The 13359-nt window shown below is 44.4% G+C and overlaps 2 protein-coding genes across 2 annotated transcripts in view; one reads left to right on the top strand and one right to left on the bottom strand.

Moving 5' to 3' along the window:
• Positions 1 to 10906, bottom strand: part of LOC119395748 (F-box DNA helicase 1) — a 98620-nt gene extending 87714 nt beyond the window's left edge. Inside the window, exons 1-2 of the mRNA XM_037662752.2 lie at positions 10104 to 10906; positions 8209 to 8444 (exon numbers count right to left, since the gene is read on the bottom strand). Coding sequence (XP_037518680.1) covers positions 8209 to 8444; positions 10104 to 10584 — 717 coding nt within the window. The 5' untranslated portion in view covers positions 10585 to 10906. The remainder of the gene's footprint in view (positions 1 to 8208; positions 8445 to 10103) is intronic.
• Positions 10907 to 11026: 120 nt separating this feature from the next.
• LOC119395747 (uncharacterized) overlaps positions 11027 to 13359 on the top strand; it is a 38293-nt gene continuing 35960 nt past the window's right edge. Inside the window, exon 1 of the mRNA XM_037662751.2 lies at positions 11027 to 11359. Coding sequence (XP_037518679.1) covers positions 11347 to 11359 — 13 coding nt within the window. The 5' untranslated portion in view covers positions 11027 to 11346. The remainder of the gene's footprint in view (positions 11360 to 13359) is intronic.

The following is a 13359-nucleotide window of genomic DNA, read 5'->3' as shown; positions in this document are numbered from 1 at the left end:
ATGAAATCTAGAAAAGGAAGTTCCAACCAACATATTCCAACTAGCGATGCGTTCCAATAACCAAATCTCAAGTAATTGTTCAGAGATTTAAAGCAGCAGGGGGATCTCTTATGCCTTGGATGGCACAATAGAGGAATGCGCTGGCAAACCAAGCGTAAGCTGCACTGCCATCAATAGCAAATGCGATCAGCCAGTTGTGCAGTGTGCATGAACGAATGAATAAAAGTCACGATGAAAAGAACAGTGCTTGCGTTTGTGTTGCTATGCACAGAGGAATACGGCAGATTACAGTTCATTTTACGCACGCACACAGAAAAATTAGACCAAGGGGCCAGTCCTGTGCGAGCGCTGTACCTCATTGAAATTGCGAAAGAAAATGTGGCCCTTACATGGCTTCATGCAGTATGCTCTTTGCAGCCCTTTTTTTATCAGTGTAAATAAGTTTTTTATCTTGTGTAAGTAAACTCCAGAGTTTTATCATTTTTCAATTTTTTTGTATTACCATAACTACAAGAATGCCCAATTTTTTTCTCAATGTTATGAAATTAGGTGCATGTTACGTTTTGGTGCACAATGTTTTCTACATCGAACTTATAAATTTTGAGTCCTCGTTAGACTATGGGACGCTGTGCAACTGAGTAAGTGTTGCACCAAATAAAGCGGCGGTGTGTTTAGATGTATTTTCCTGCCTCTCTTCATTCGACCCAACATATAAACTGATTAAATCGCTCTGACGTGTCAAAGTCAAATCAACACATATCGACCCAATTTCAGGAATGATGCCCAGAAAATTTGTCCAGCTGTGTGAATGGCATCATGCATGTTATTCTATATTCTGTTCAGCTCTACTTGAAGTTGTATACAGAGAGGACTGTTTCTTGAGTCAAGGACAGTGACATGCCCACACGTTTGTTTGACTACAATAGGGTCTTGAATTGTTTTCACTTGCTAAAGTGCTCTACTGAAGTTTAGAACCAATATGAAATGATGTCCCAGCAAAGAGCAAGAACAGACTGACAGCGACCACCTCTAAATGTTCCAAATGGCATTAAGAAACACCAAATAAACACTATTATGTCAACTTCCATCAATTTGACTTTGACAGGACCAGCAAGATAGGGAGAATTATCAGGCGCATCAAATTAAACAAGTAGGAAAAAACAACACATTCTGCTTACTTAACTCTTTCAGACGAAACCTATGAAGAACTGTGTGTAAATGTGTCAAATTTACACATTATTTCAAGGCGCTCGATATTCACTGCAACAAAAATAATGTCATAATACATTGATTTGTGTGTTTTATAGTAATTAGTGTTAATTAAATCGTAATTAAACCTCTATTTGTCCAGAAGTCATTCATGTTCTGTTTTTTCATAAACAGAATAAAATCTCGGGTTAGAAATATAGTGAAAACTTGTTTTTGGTTCTGTTCCTTCCGAGCAAAGAAAAATTACTTTTGATATGGCTCACGAAAAGCAGTGTGTCAAACATGGTAATGCCTTTAGCAAAATTATCGTGCACAACAGTACACTGCAAAATGAAGTTAAATGAAGGCACGTTTATCGCGCAGGAGTTTCAGTTCACCTCAATCTCAATGTATCTTGCTCGTTCTTAGGCACCAGTCAACACAACTAGCAAGAACAAGTCGCATACACAATTGTGTACTAAGTGTCTGAAAGGTTAACCTTAAGTACTTGTCCTAATTGTAACATGCAATTGAACCAAGGGCATGCGCAAATTTTATGGGTTTATAGTAGCAAATTTATCTAAACGTGACAGTGAATAGTCTAAACTATTCAGAAATCGAATGTGCACCATACTGTTTAGCACTAAAAAACGCAGCATGTCTTCGATTCCGGAAATAAGAAAATGTCCAAACCAGATTTGCACGAAAGTCGCCTTTTTTTTTTTTTTCGAAGTGAATGGCAATTACTGTTTAATAATTTCGAAGTGAATTTGAATAGTAAGTTGGTGTATGGTGTTTAACGTCTCAAAGCAAATCGAGCTAGGAGAGACACAGTAGCGGAGGGTTCAGGATAATTTAGACCACCTGTGGCTCTTTAACATGCACTGACATTGCACAGTACACTGGACTCTAGCGTTTTGCCTCCATTCAAATGCAACCACCATGGCCGGAACACACGTCTTTGAGGTGAGCAGCCAAGCGCCACAACCACTAAGCCACCGTGGGAGCCTATATGAATGGTAGCAGGATGTGAATAGTAGCAGGGGGCAAGCCATAGACAGTAAAACACATGACATTTTAAAATTTACCATACTTAGCTATGTACTAATCCCATATACAGTACAGTCTCAGTGATACAATCTCATGGGGGAGCGAATATATTCGTATCACCAAAAAACGGCGAAATCCATTTTCAAACCATAACATACACACAAAACAGTTATTGCCGTCGAAAGAACTTGCGTATGTCTTTCTGGGACACATGCCAACGGACCAATAAGGAACGGCGCAGCTGGCTGCCACGAACGGATGCATCAAGCCTTCGCTTGAGGCCAACTGAACATGAAGTGCCGAAGTCTGCTCCACCATGGTCATAAGCAAACGACAGGAATGCGGAAACGCTTCATGCCTTTTTATGACTTTATTGCCTTTAATCTACTGCTGCGCGGCTGCAAACAACGTTGTTCCGTTTTAAATTGCGTGCGCTGGCCACGCACGTGCCGTTAGAGCTATCTATGATTGCATCTACTGCGGTTTTGACCAAAGCGGTTGCGACAGGCAGCATCGCTTTGACTCGGTGAGCATCGGATGCGCGTGTACTGTCGGAGTTTCGTTGTCGCCATACATGATCACGTTGATAGCGATTGCGGCTTCGTCCACAGCGGTTGTAGGAAACCATAACCACAGTTCTGACTGCGTGTGCATTGGCCGTGCACGTGCTTCCGAAGCTTCTGAAGCATGCTGCTGTCGGCCATCGCTCGGCGGTTTTAGTCCCCAGGTTCATATCACCCATCGCAATGCGGAAAAGTGCTTGGAACATCCAAATTTTGGCCCCTTAGACACAACGAAATTTGACCGGGAAATTTTACATATTTGTATCAGGCCAAAGTATCAGTTGGGTTCGTATCACTGAGATCACACAGTAACAAGCTTGTCTCACTTTACACTACATTAAAAAAAAAGAATTAACTGCGGAGCAAGTTATAAGCACACTTAAAGGACACTAAAGGCAAATATTTATGGGTGGGCAAATAGTAATATTGAGGTTCAAAGTGAATTTAAAGCAAAGATTTCATCAAATAATTTCAAATCAAATAGTTCGAGTCGGTAGTATATCACATACTATAAAGAAAAACAGTACTTTTGTCATGACCCGACTAACTCACACAATATTTTTAAGAATAAGAACTAGGCATGCACAAGTGCCACTCTTTCTGTTCTAAGTGAAATGGAAGCAAATTCGAATAGTGGTAGGATTTGAATTGTAATAGGGTGGCAAAAGTGGTAAAATATGTTAGGTTTTAAAATTTACTATACTTAGTGCACATAAGCCCTCATAACAAGTTTGCAAACTAAAAAAAAAATTTATTAGTCAAGGTGTAGGTAATATGTACAATTTAGCCTTGAAGTATGGCTTTATGGCAGTGTGGATTTCCCCTGCATATGCAGTTTAACGGCATAGCAGCCCCACGCTGCAGTGAAACTCCCTTTTCGGGAGGTTGCATGTGGTCAAATGTACATTTATTAGTTCATTTAGAATAATAGTGTTCCAGAAACCTCGTAGCACTTGTTTCATGCCAGTGAAATGCTTAGTTTGAAAGAAAATCGAGTTTTAGTGGTCCGCATACCGTTACCACAATTCAAACATCTCGCATCCGAGAACGGGCTCACAACGTGGCATTCACCATGTCTGCCATTTACTGCCCGTCAGTTGGTGCTGTCACATAATGTAGCACAGCCCAGTGAAAACAAAACATTTTATTCCGTCTTAAAATGCACTGAAATGTTCTTTTTTATCACGGGTAGTTTGAGTACTTGCGATTAACTGTACTGAGGTCCCACTACGTCATCAGGCTTGCGTTCCATAATGTCCCACTGGTGGCGCAAATTGTGTCCTACATTTATCTTAATTTCTCGATTACTGCTCCTGTGCACAGTATCGGCGTTTTAGACGACCTCAAGCATTCACCTTTCGCTCGGACATCAAATATTATTTGCCATTAGTGTCCCCATAACCATAAAGTGTGGCTTTGTGGCAGAGCGGGTTTCCCCTGAATATGCGGTTTCCTTGCATAGCGAGCCCACGCTGCAGTGAAACCACCTCTTCAGGGAGGTGATGTGTGGTAAGATAGGTCTATTAATTCGTTTTGAATACTCTGAAATTTCAAAAATTTTCAATTTGTATCAAAGCATATTTGAATACTGTAATATTGGCTCGAATATTCAAAGCACTCAGACATTTGCACAGGCCAAGTGTAAACCAACAAACCTCATATTTAGAGATTCGGACCTGATTTACTGAATGTCTGTCATCATCACTCCTATCAGTTGGGTACAACTTTGGAATTCCACGCCATTTCCTCCTCAATGGCAGATGCACGCAAGCCTGCACTCCAGACTGACATACAGTAGAACCCCGCTGATACGTTTTTGAAGGGACCGTAGGAAATAAACGTAAGAGACGGGAAACGTAAGAGCCGAAAAACAGGAAAAACGGCAAAATATTTAGTGGTACAGAATTTTATTTCAATTCTTACGAGCAGCACGAAAATTGGCGCGCTCAGCCGCGATCTAGTCGATGGATAGAAACGCGGAGCTTAGGACGGCCTCATCCACAGAAATGTAATCAACGTATGTGGTTTTTTTTAACACCAACAGCTGTAGGCATGAAAGAACTAAGCACACGTAATCACGACCGGCGCAGCGAGTCCGACCGCGAACCGCACGCACGACCATGCGAGCTCCAACCAGCTCGAACTCCTCCCGCTCTCCGGCAAATAACGATGATGATGAGTCTACGCCAATGCGATGGCAGAAGTGAATGCCAATCTCGAAGGCCTTGCTTTCGCAAGCAATTACGTCATACACGCCATGTTTGTGCAATACAAATCTCAAAGGCTATGCTTTTGTCAATAGTAAATGCCAATCTCGAAGGCCTTGCTTTCGCGAGCAGTTACGTCATAGACGCCATCTTTGCAATTTGAGTCTCGAAGGCCATGCTTTTGTTTGCATCAATTGAAAGATTCTGTTGCTTGCGCTTCTCATGCGGCTAATATTACGGTCAAACGAGGCCAAGCTGCGTGAAAATGCACCATGGTGGCTCTCTTTTTTAGTCACTCGGTCGGCTCCGAGCGCACTTCGCGACGTATCATACGGGAACGGTCCGACAGTTACGACGTAACAGCGGGGTTCCCAATACATTGTATCCTATGGGAGCTATGCCGGGACCGGCGGAAAACGACGTAACAGCCGGGAAAACGCAGCAGTGAGGAACGTAACAGCGGGGTTCTACTATTAAGAAGGAAGACCCCCACATTCAGAGAACATTGCCACATGCAGGAACGGGACTATTTCTTTAGCCATGGATCGGATGCCACGCTTCGATCGTCTGGGCGGGGCCTCTCTGGACTTCGTACCTGGTATCCGACCACAGGCTGTGCATTAGTATCACTGTGAAGAACTACAATATTGTACGTTTTTGTGGTTTACTTTTTTCTAGAGCTGTGCGAATAGCAAAATTTTGGGTGCGAAGCGACTTCAAATAATAAAGATTGAGTGCGATCGAATCGAATAATTTTCGAATAATTTTCGAATATTTCTCAAACATTTTTCGAATACTTCGAAGTGAAATTACAGAAAAAAGTTGCAGAGAATTCCTAAGTATGTTCTCATCAGATAGCAACATGAATGTGTTTCTTTTTGCTAGGTTGATGAAGCGCTGGCGGGGTGGTGTTTCATAGTTGTCTTATCAAGAATGAGGCAATGTAGAGGCCAAATTGTATTTATGTACATGATTTGGTGCAACCAAAGTGTTGCCGACAACACTTTACACGTGATAGGGAAAGATGTAATTTTCTCAGCCTCTCCTCCTCTTTCAACTTCTGTGGAAGCCCAACTGATGTGGCGGACAAGGGTGTGCTCCCTTCAAGTCCGGAGTTCCAAATCTGCCTCGTAGACGTTGATATATAAGAAAATGAAATTTTGGATGCTAAGAAGCTTCGGCGTCTAATTTTTCGGACTTCCTGCCCAAATTTCAGGTCCAAAACAGCATTAATTGAGCCCCCACCTCTGCCACATCTTTCATCTCCATGTTGGAACCAGCATTTTCTTGAGTTAATACATCTGCGGCCGCAGCGGAGCTTGAAAGGCAGCTTTGCCGCAATACCGGGGTGTGATGAGGTGGAGCATATTGAAAATCTAGGAACCACTTCCAATCGGACGTTGACCGTCTCTTGGCTAAGTTCGACCGTAACGGAGCTTGAAAGGCAGCTTTGCCGCAATACCGGGGTGTGATGAGGTGAAGCATAACGAAAATCTAGGGACTACTTCCAATCCGACGTTGTGTCTTGGCTAAGTTCGACCGTAACGGAGCTTGAAAGGCAGCTTTGCCGCAATACCGGGGTGTGATGAGGTGAAGCATATTGAAAATCTAGGGACCACTTTTAATCGGACGTTGACTGTCTCTTGGCTAAGTTCGACCGCAACGGAGCTTGAAAGGCAGCTTTGCTGCAATACGAGAGTGTAATGAGGTGAAGCATATTGAAAATCTGAAGGGGTCACTTTCAATCGGACGTTGACCGTATTTGTTTTTGGGAAGTTCGGATAGTTCGAATAGTAAAATTCCCGTGCGAATCGAATCGAATAGCAAACACTATTCGAAAAAGATTCGAAATTTCGAATATTCGCACACCCCTACTTTTTTCAGAAAGTCATGCCTCACAGAATGAGCGTGATTTACTACAATTCATACTGCTACATATCTGCTATCTTTGCCAGCGTAGTATGTTTTATATATATATATATAATGTTGAAGCATGCTGGGCCAATGCTGTCCACCTCAGTGCCAAGCTAGAGGGTGCGAGTTTGACATCCAGTCATGGCGGCCGCAATTTGACAAGGGCAAAATGCAAGAACACCATTTACTTGGATTGAGCTGCAGAGCAGCACGTTAAAGGGACCGACAACCGCTCAGAACATAAATTGCAATAACCCCACTAATAGAAGGACTGTCTATTGCATTGTCTAAAGCGAATCCTGTTTTTCTCATTAAACGCTGATTTACATTTTTATTCCTTCACTCAAAATTACTTTTGGTGCGTCTGGCGGCAAAAAAGTGAACGTGCAAATGTACCTATCACATGACCTTTTACTGGTATATGCTATTAATTGTCTGTGTATTAGCGTTGAAAAACAGTGCACTTTTTATTATAATCTTTTCTAAAGTAAAATGTGCAGATATGCTTTCATTTGCACTGAGCAGAACAGTGGCACCGCCTTTGCTTGACGTATGACCCGATGCTCATGAGCGGCAGCATGAACGTTGTTAGCTGAGGGCCTAGCGGCACCTGCCCACGTGTTGGGAAAGTACGAAGAGTGCCTTGCGGCTTCCGAGATTACCTCCGGCGACACGTTGCCGGAACCGATCACGGAGGCCACGAGCGCCTAGCTCGCGAGGTGGTAAAGAGATCTCTTGTGACGACAAGCGTTCGGAAAACTTATTCTACCTGCTTTTTATATTCCAAAACGGTCGAAAATGTCAATATTAAGGTGGTTCACCATAGTTTCACCGACTCCTGTGAAAGCAAAGCCTTGAGCATAATGCGAGGAGGACTATCGGCATCGCTATCGCTTCACAGCGTTGCTGGAGGACGCCTTCGTCCACTTTAGAGGCTTTTGAGACTGAAAAATACTGCTTATAAAATAACCACGCGCTTTTGGGATGAACCGCTGCAGCTATGAACACTACGAAGGGTGAGCTTTCTATAACGCCGTAAAAAACCGGGTCAAGAAAAATCAGTTGTCGGTCCCTTTAAAAAGTGCCAGGTGGTCAACATTAATCTGGAATCTACCATTGTGGTGTGCCTCCTAATCACATTGTGGTTTTGGTGTAAAAAAAAAAACAAGCAAAACACAAAACCGAATTTTTTATAACTGAAGTCCCTCTTGAGACCTGCAAGGCATTTCTGATGTATAACTAAAATGAGTAAGTGCTGACACAACAAAGCCAGTGAAGTCACTCACGTGAGGATTATGGATGACGCTGTGCCAGCGTTTGCACACGCGGTTGCAGGTGAGCAATAGGTCTTGCATGCCTACACGGGCCAGAACTTGTTCAAGAAGTTCGTTTGGCAATCGTGCGAATGGATCCTGCTCATCATCTTGATTAGTAGCCGCTGGCGGAACAAGGCCAAACACGTCCGTGATCACCACAGAGTCCGAGCTGCTGTCTGAATGCCAGTCCGGCTGTTCCGACACAGCTGCACGTGAAGCAAAACACAGCCAAATGTGTTATAACGCGCCGACATATCTTCTAGGCAAGCAATCAAAAAGGAGTGACATTTCATTATCCCCTTCAGGCGCGAATTATGACGCACTGCCTGCAAATGAATCAAGTTTTCATAGCATAATTTCAAGGCACTCAATATTACATTCCAAGAAAGAAAATGAAGGAATGTGTTGTTTAGTGTGACTTTCAGCAATTAATGTTAATTAGCATGTAATTAAGTATCTAATTATTCTGCAATCAGTCAGCTTGAATTCTTGCATTAGAAGAACCAAATATTAGGTCTCATATGCACGCCCAGTCTGTTTTTTGGTTGTATTCGGTTCAAGCAAAGAAAAATAATACTCTTGACGTTGGTCCCGGAACGTGGCACATCGAACGATCGTCAAATATGGTAGTGTCTGTACCAAAGTGATGCTCTGCAGCAATACACAGAACAATGAAGTTAAATGACTGCTAGTTGTCCATTCAGGAAGCCTGCACAGATGTGTACGCTGCGACTGAAGCCATTTGAAGAAACACACGGTGCGTGACATGCCTCCGTAGCTGATGTGTACAATTGTACACACTGCCGCTGAAGGGGTCCATGAAAGCTCAAATATTCTTCCTTTTTTTCCACCAGCCAGCGTCTTATAGGAGGAGTGAAATTTCGTACAGTTTATGCAACACTATTTCACTTGAAAATGGAAAATATGACTACAGTGGTGGGCTTTTACAGCTACTTATAAAACTCGTAGCTACAAATAAAGTGTACCAGGTTAAATGACATCCCAATGACATGTCATACTCCGGCAGCCATGCAGATTCTGCAGCAGCAGCACAGAAAAGTCGTCGCCAGGAGAAAGACACCGCCACACCACTGGTTAGCATCAACTGGATGGGCATGATGAAGGAGACGATGACAGTGAGAACCGAACAACACTGCATACCAGTGAACAGCACAGAGTGAACTTGAAAAGTGAACACCATTGCTACATGTTTGGTGCATCAAGCCTGTTTTCTGTGTTTGAGAGTCTTAACTTGGATTGATTCAATTTATAGGCACATGATGAGGGATGTGTGTGGCACTCCCAACAGGATGTGTTGAACTTTTTGGAGCTTGCTTTGTGCAATACAGTTTCCGAACGATACCTCTGATTTTGTGGCATTCGTGAAGGTCATATCAACAATATTTCACTGCATTTGTCAGAAGGTTTCGCTGCTGAAAATTTTCTCAATTAAGAAAACCACATTTTGATGTTTTACAATAGGAAATTTGAAAAGTACACACACAACCAGACTTGTTAGGTTACTACAACTGTCAAAAGCTAGATGGAAAAGACAGGTATTCTTCCACAATGTCAAACTGAAATGGCAACTTTGGTCATGATTACATAGCTGTATTATCTGTTGTTTTGAGGATTACAATATATTTAGGGCTGTTCCCTTAATGAAGTGCCTTGCTTTGATGTTTTCAATTCCGTCTATTTGATCTTTGCTTTTGAGGTTACTGCAGCCAATGCTGCAACTTTAAATGCAAGCGCCACCGCAATCCGGCTCCAACATTGGGGAACGTCGCAGTGCATCTGAAAGGCAGTGTTCACACTAAGGGACCTCCTTCTGTATAACCCCACACACAAGTCTGAACACATACGTTGCAGCCGATCTTTGGAGTGGCACGATGCTCGGCTCTCCTCGGCGTCACACTGAGATGCCGCACTCGGCGAAGGCGAACGTTGCCGCTTTGTTCTGCGTGTGGCTTCGAAGTAACTGGTGATCTTGTTGACCGGAGTTGTCGGGGAACTAGACTTTTTTTTGGCAGGCTGCCGCTCGACCATCAGGGGTCGTGCACCATCGTAGGAATCGTACACCGAAGGCGCGCTGCTTTTCAGCAGCGAACTGGCCTTCTGGAACGTCGGCATCTTGGACGCATCAGTGGAAGCGAATCGACTCCCGGCCGATTCTTTTTTCTCACGCCGGCTGGGCCGCGGGTATAGACCGCGGTGCGGATCGCGTGAGCTTTTCGGGACCCTGCTGGGATCAACGAGCGGCGCCGCGCCTTGGCTGGTCGATGCGTGCGCCTGGCAGTCTACAAAGTCCAGGCGCAACGACCGCTTGCCTCCGCCGTCAGACATGCTCTTATTTGGGCTTCGCAATCACCGAGGCATTAGTGACATTGCGACTCCAGCTTTTTCGAGCTTTTTTCGACGAAATTTCGGCGCGCTATTTCACGGACACGATCCCAGCTGGCGATTGCCGTTTCTTTTGCCTCGCAGTTGTAGCTGCCAAAGCGATCAAAGTTGCCGCGCGCGCACCCGCACCGGCGCTTCTTAAGAAATCAAGTTATCCAGGAAACAAACGCGCGCACGGGTCCTCTGAAACGACAATCTGAACGTCCCAAAGGAGGCCCAGAGCTCCAAAACGTACGTGTTCCAAAAGTATCAAGCACCGAGCTTTCAAAACATTTGCGCTGCGTCCAAATTGTCCTGGCTTGTCTTGGCTTTGTTTCACCCTCGACTTAACTTGGAAAAAGCATCATAGCCGAATGAGAGCCACAACCTAGCCAAATCAAGTCCTCCGGAGGTTTTCTTTGGAGAAAGTGAATTTGTGTGGAGTTTCGGCGTAATGGTTTAATATTCATAGGCATTTGCTCGTTCCCAGACGTTAGTGGAGACGCAAGACAATTCGTACTTTACGTCCGCGTTCTTTTTTTGTACAGCATTGTTCATAACATTCGGAGCTTTCCTTTGGAGGGGTTCCGCGCGTGGTTGTGTTGGGCGCTCGTTTCGCGGCCGTGCGTGTTTCCTCACCGTCTGAGCGGTCGGTCCTTCCAGTTTGTGCCCTGAAGCACAGACTGCCTGTCGAGTGTTTTATTTTTGAGCCGTTGTCTTTTAAAGATGGTCAAGGAAGGTGAGTTGCTGCTGGTTTCTTGTCGCGGGCTGCGCACTCGCTTACAAAACGTTTTTCGGCTTCATCTCTACGCGGCACACCTACATATTGACACATTGTATAGTTTTCTGTAACCTTTGTCACACAGCGGCCCGCCTTTGTGTATTGGAGTCCCTCCTTCTGCGTGAAGAAGGCTATGTAACAATCTCGGTTTCACGGTCGTGTCCCTGGTGGTACGCTCTCATTTCACACCTCGACTGTTTCACGAGCCATATGAATGTGGAGTGGCCTTTGCAATGCAATGTTTTCGTGACCGACCCTAGAACACTTCTCAGCGTCTCTTAGGCACGCATTTATTTCCTCATTACACCCATGCGATGTTGCGTAACGGCATCTTTTTATAACGCTATTACATGTTGCAACTTGTCTCCTGACTTGTATTAATTGCATTTCATAGTATATATTTTTTGTCTCGTATCATGGCATGTAAGACTAGCTAACCTTGACACCGGTAACAACTTTTTTTCCTCAGCGTAACTGCTACAGTTATTCACCTGTAAAATTGTCTGCTTGCTTGGTTGTATTTCATGCCTGTAACACCGTTTTATTACTGTTGTTTTGCTTGTCTTTTGCTCTTCGTTATTCTTCGGGCTTCTTCTCCCCAAGTTTAAATCTATTGCTTTTTATTTCATAAGCTTTCTTCACTTCCAACTTCTGTACACATCCCCATATGCAGTGCTTTCCTGGGCGCCTCTGGCATTTTTAATTAACTAATAAAATGAATAGCACTGCCTCCTGGGGAACAGGTTTACGTTAAAGGGGTCATGAACCACTTTTCCAAGTAATGATCTAATGGCCTCAGTATCGGAGTGTACTGCCTTCAGAATCGATTGCCGCAAAAATTTCTCGAATCCGTCAAGAATCAGCGGAGTTACGGGGGTTTGGCGCACGCTCCCAGCGCTTTCTCTCTTTTCTCGTGCCGACGAGCGCACTGGAAGCTAGACAGGGAGGGATGGCATGGGGGAAAGAAGTTACGCCAGCGCGCGTCATGAAACGCGATCGCTCTCCCGCTGTGATTCGCTTGCGCGAGTGCGGCTGCCGTGTACTGAGGAGTGCGGCGCCGGCAAGTGGCGGCACCCCGCGGCAAGAAGCGCATCTGATCCGAACGCCGCTCTCGATTTACGTCGGCTATCGGCCAATAAGCATGCTATGTCTCTTGCGACGTACAGCGGACCGACGCCCCGCCCACCGACGAGAGTGAGAACCGGCTTCTGTTTGAAAAGAGGGTGCCTGGGGAAACGGCAACTTCGCGCTCCGCTTGCGGCCATTACGCGGCGCGCACGACTGCAATATTTGGCAGAGCAGTTCATAGTCGTGTCAACTTTCCGCAGAATGTGTTTTTTCAATCAGCCCAAGGGGTGCTTCATGACCCCTTTAAGCACCAGCTCTGGTGGAGGTTAAGCTATATAAATGCGCATACTCTCGCAACAGGCGCATGCATTATCACATGCAAGCAACTGTGCCGTCTGTATTAAAAAAGTCAAGGAGCCAAAGCATACAGGCTTTTGTCATGGCTATGTTATATACAGAGGGTTGATACAGCCCATAGCACAAGTTTATGGACCGTGCAAGTCCGTGCCAAACTGGAGTGCCTTAATTCCAAGCCTGGCTTGCAAGCTTGGGACACTATCTCAGCTGATGTCATGTCAGTTTGCACCTGCACCACCCCACCTACGAGCGCTACGAAAACCGTCATGATTTCGTGAAAATTTTTCACGTTTGCCCAGGATAAGTCAGAACTTGGTAAAAGGAAGACTTCATTTCATTGTTATATTCACACGGAGGTTTTTAAACGAATGATCAAAAAGGTGCGGGAAAGGCTTATTGAGAAACTATTGCCTAAGTGCCTGTGAAGGGAGAAATAGTTTTTCTCAGTAACTGCAGCCTCAATTTTGCAGTGGCTTGTTGCGCGTGAAAGTTAAAGCTATACTAATTGTATGGAATATATATGCGAAAACACA

Source organism: Rhipicephalus sanguineus, chromosome 6 (assembly GCF_013339695.2).
Source record: "Rhipicephalus sanguineus isolate Rsan-2018 chromosome 6, BIME_Rsan_1.4, whole genome shotgun sequence".
Classification (NCBI taxonomy): domain Eukaryota; kingdom Metazoa; phylum Arthropoda; class Arachnida; order Ixodida; family Ixodidae; genus Rhipicephalus; species Rhipicephalus sanguineus.
This window is presented reverse-complemented; position numbering and strand designations above follow the sequence as displayed.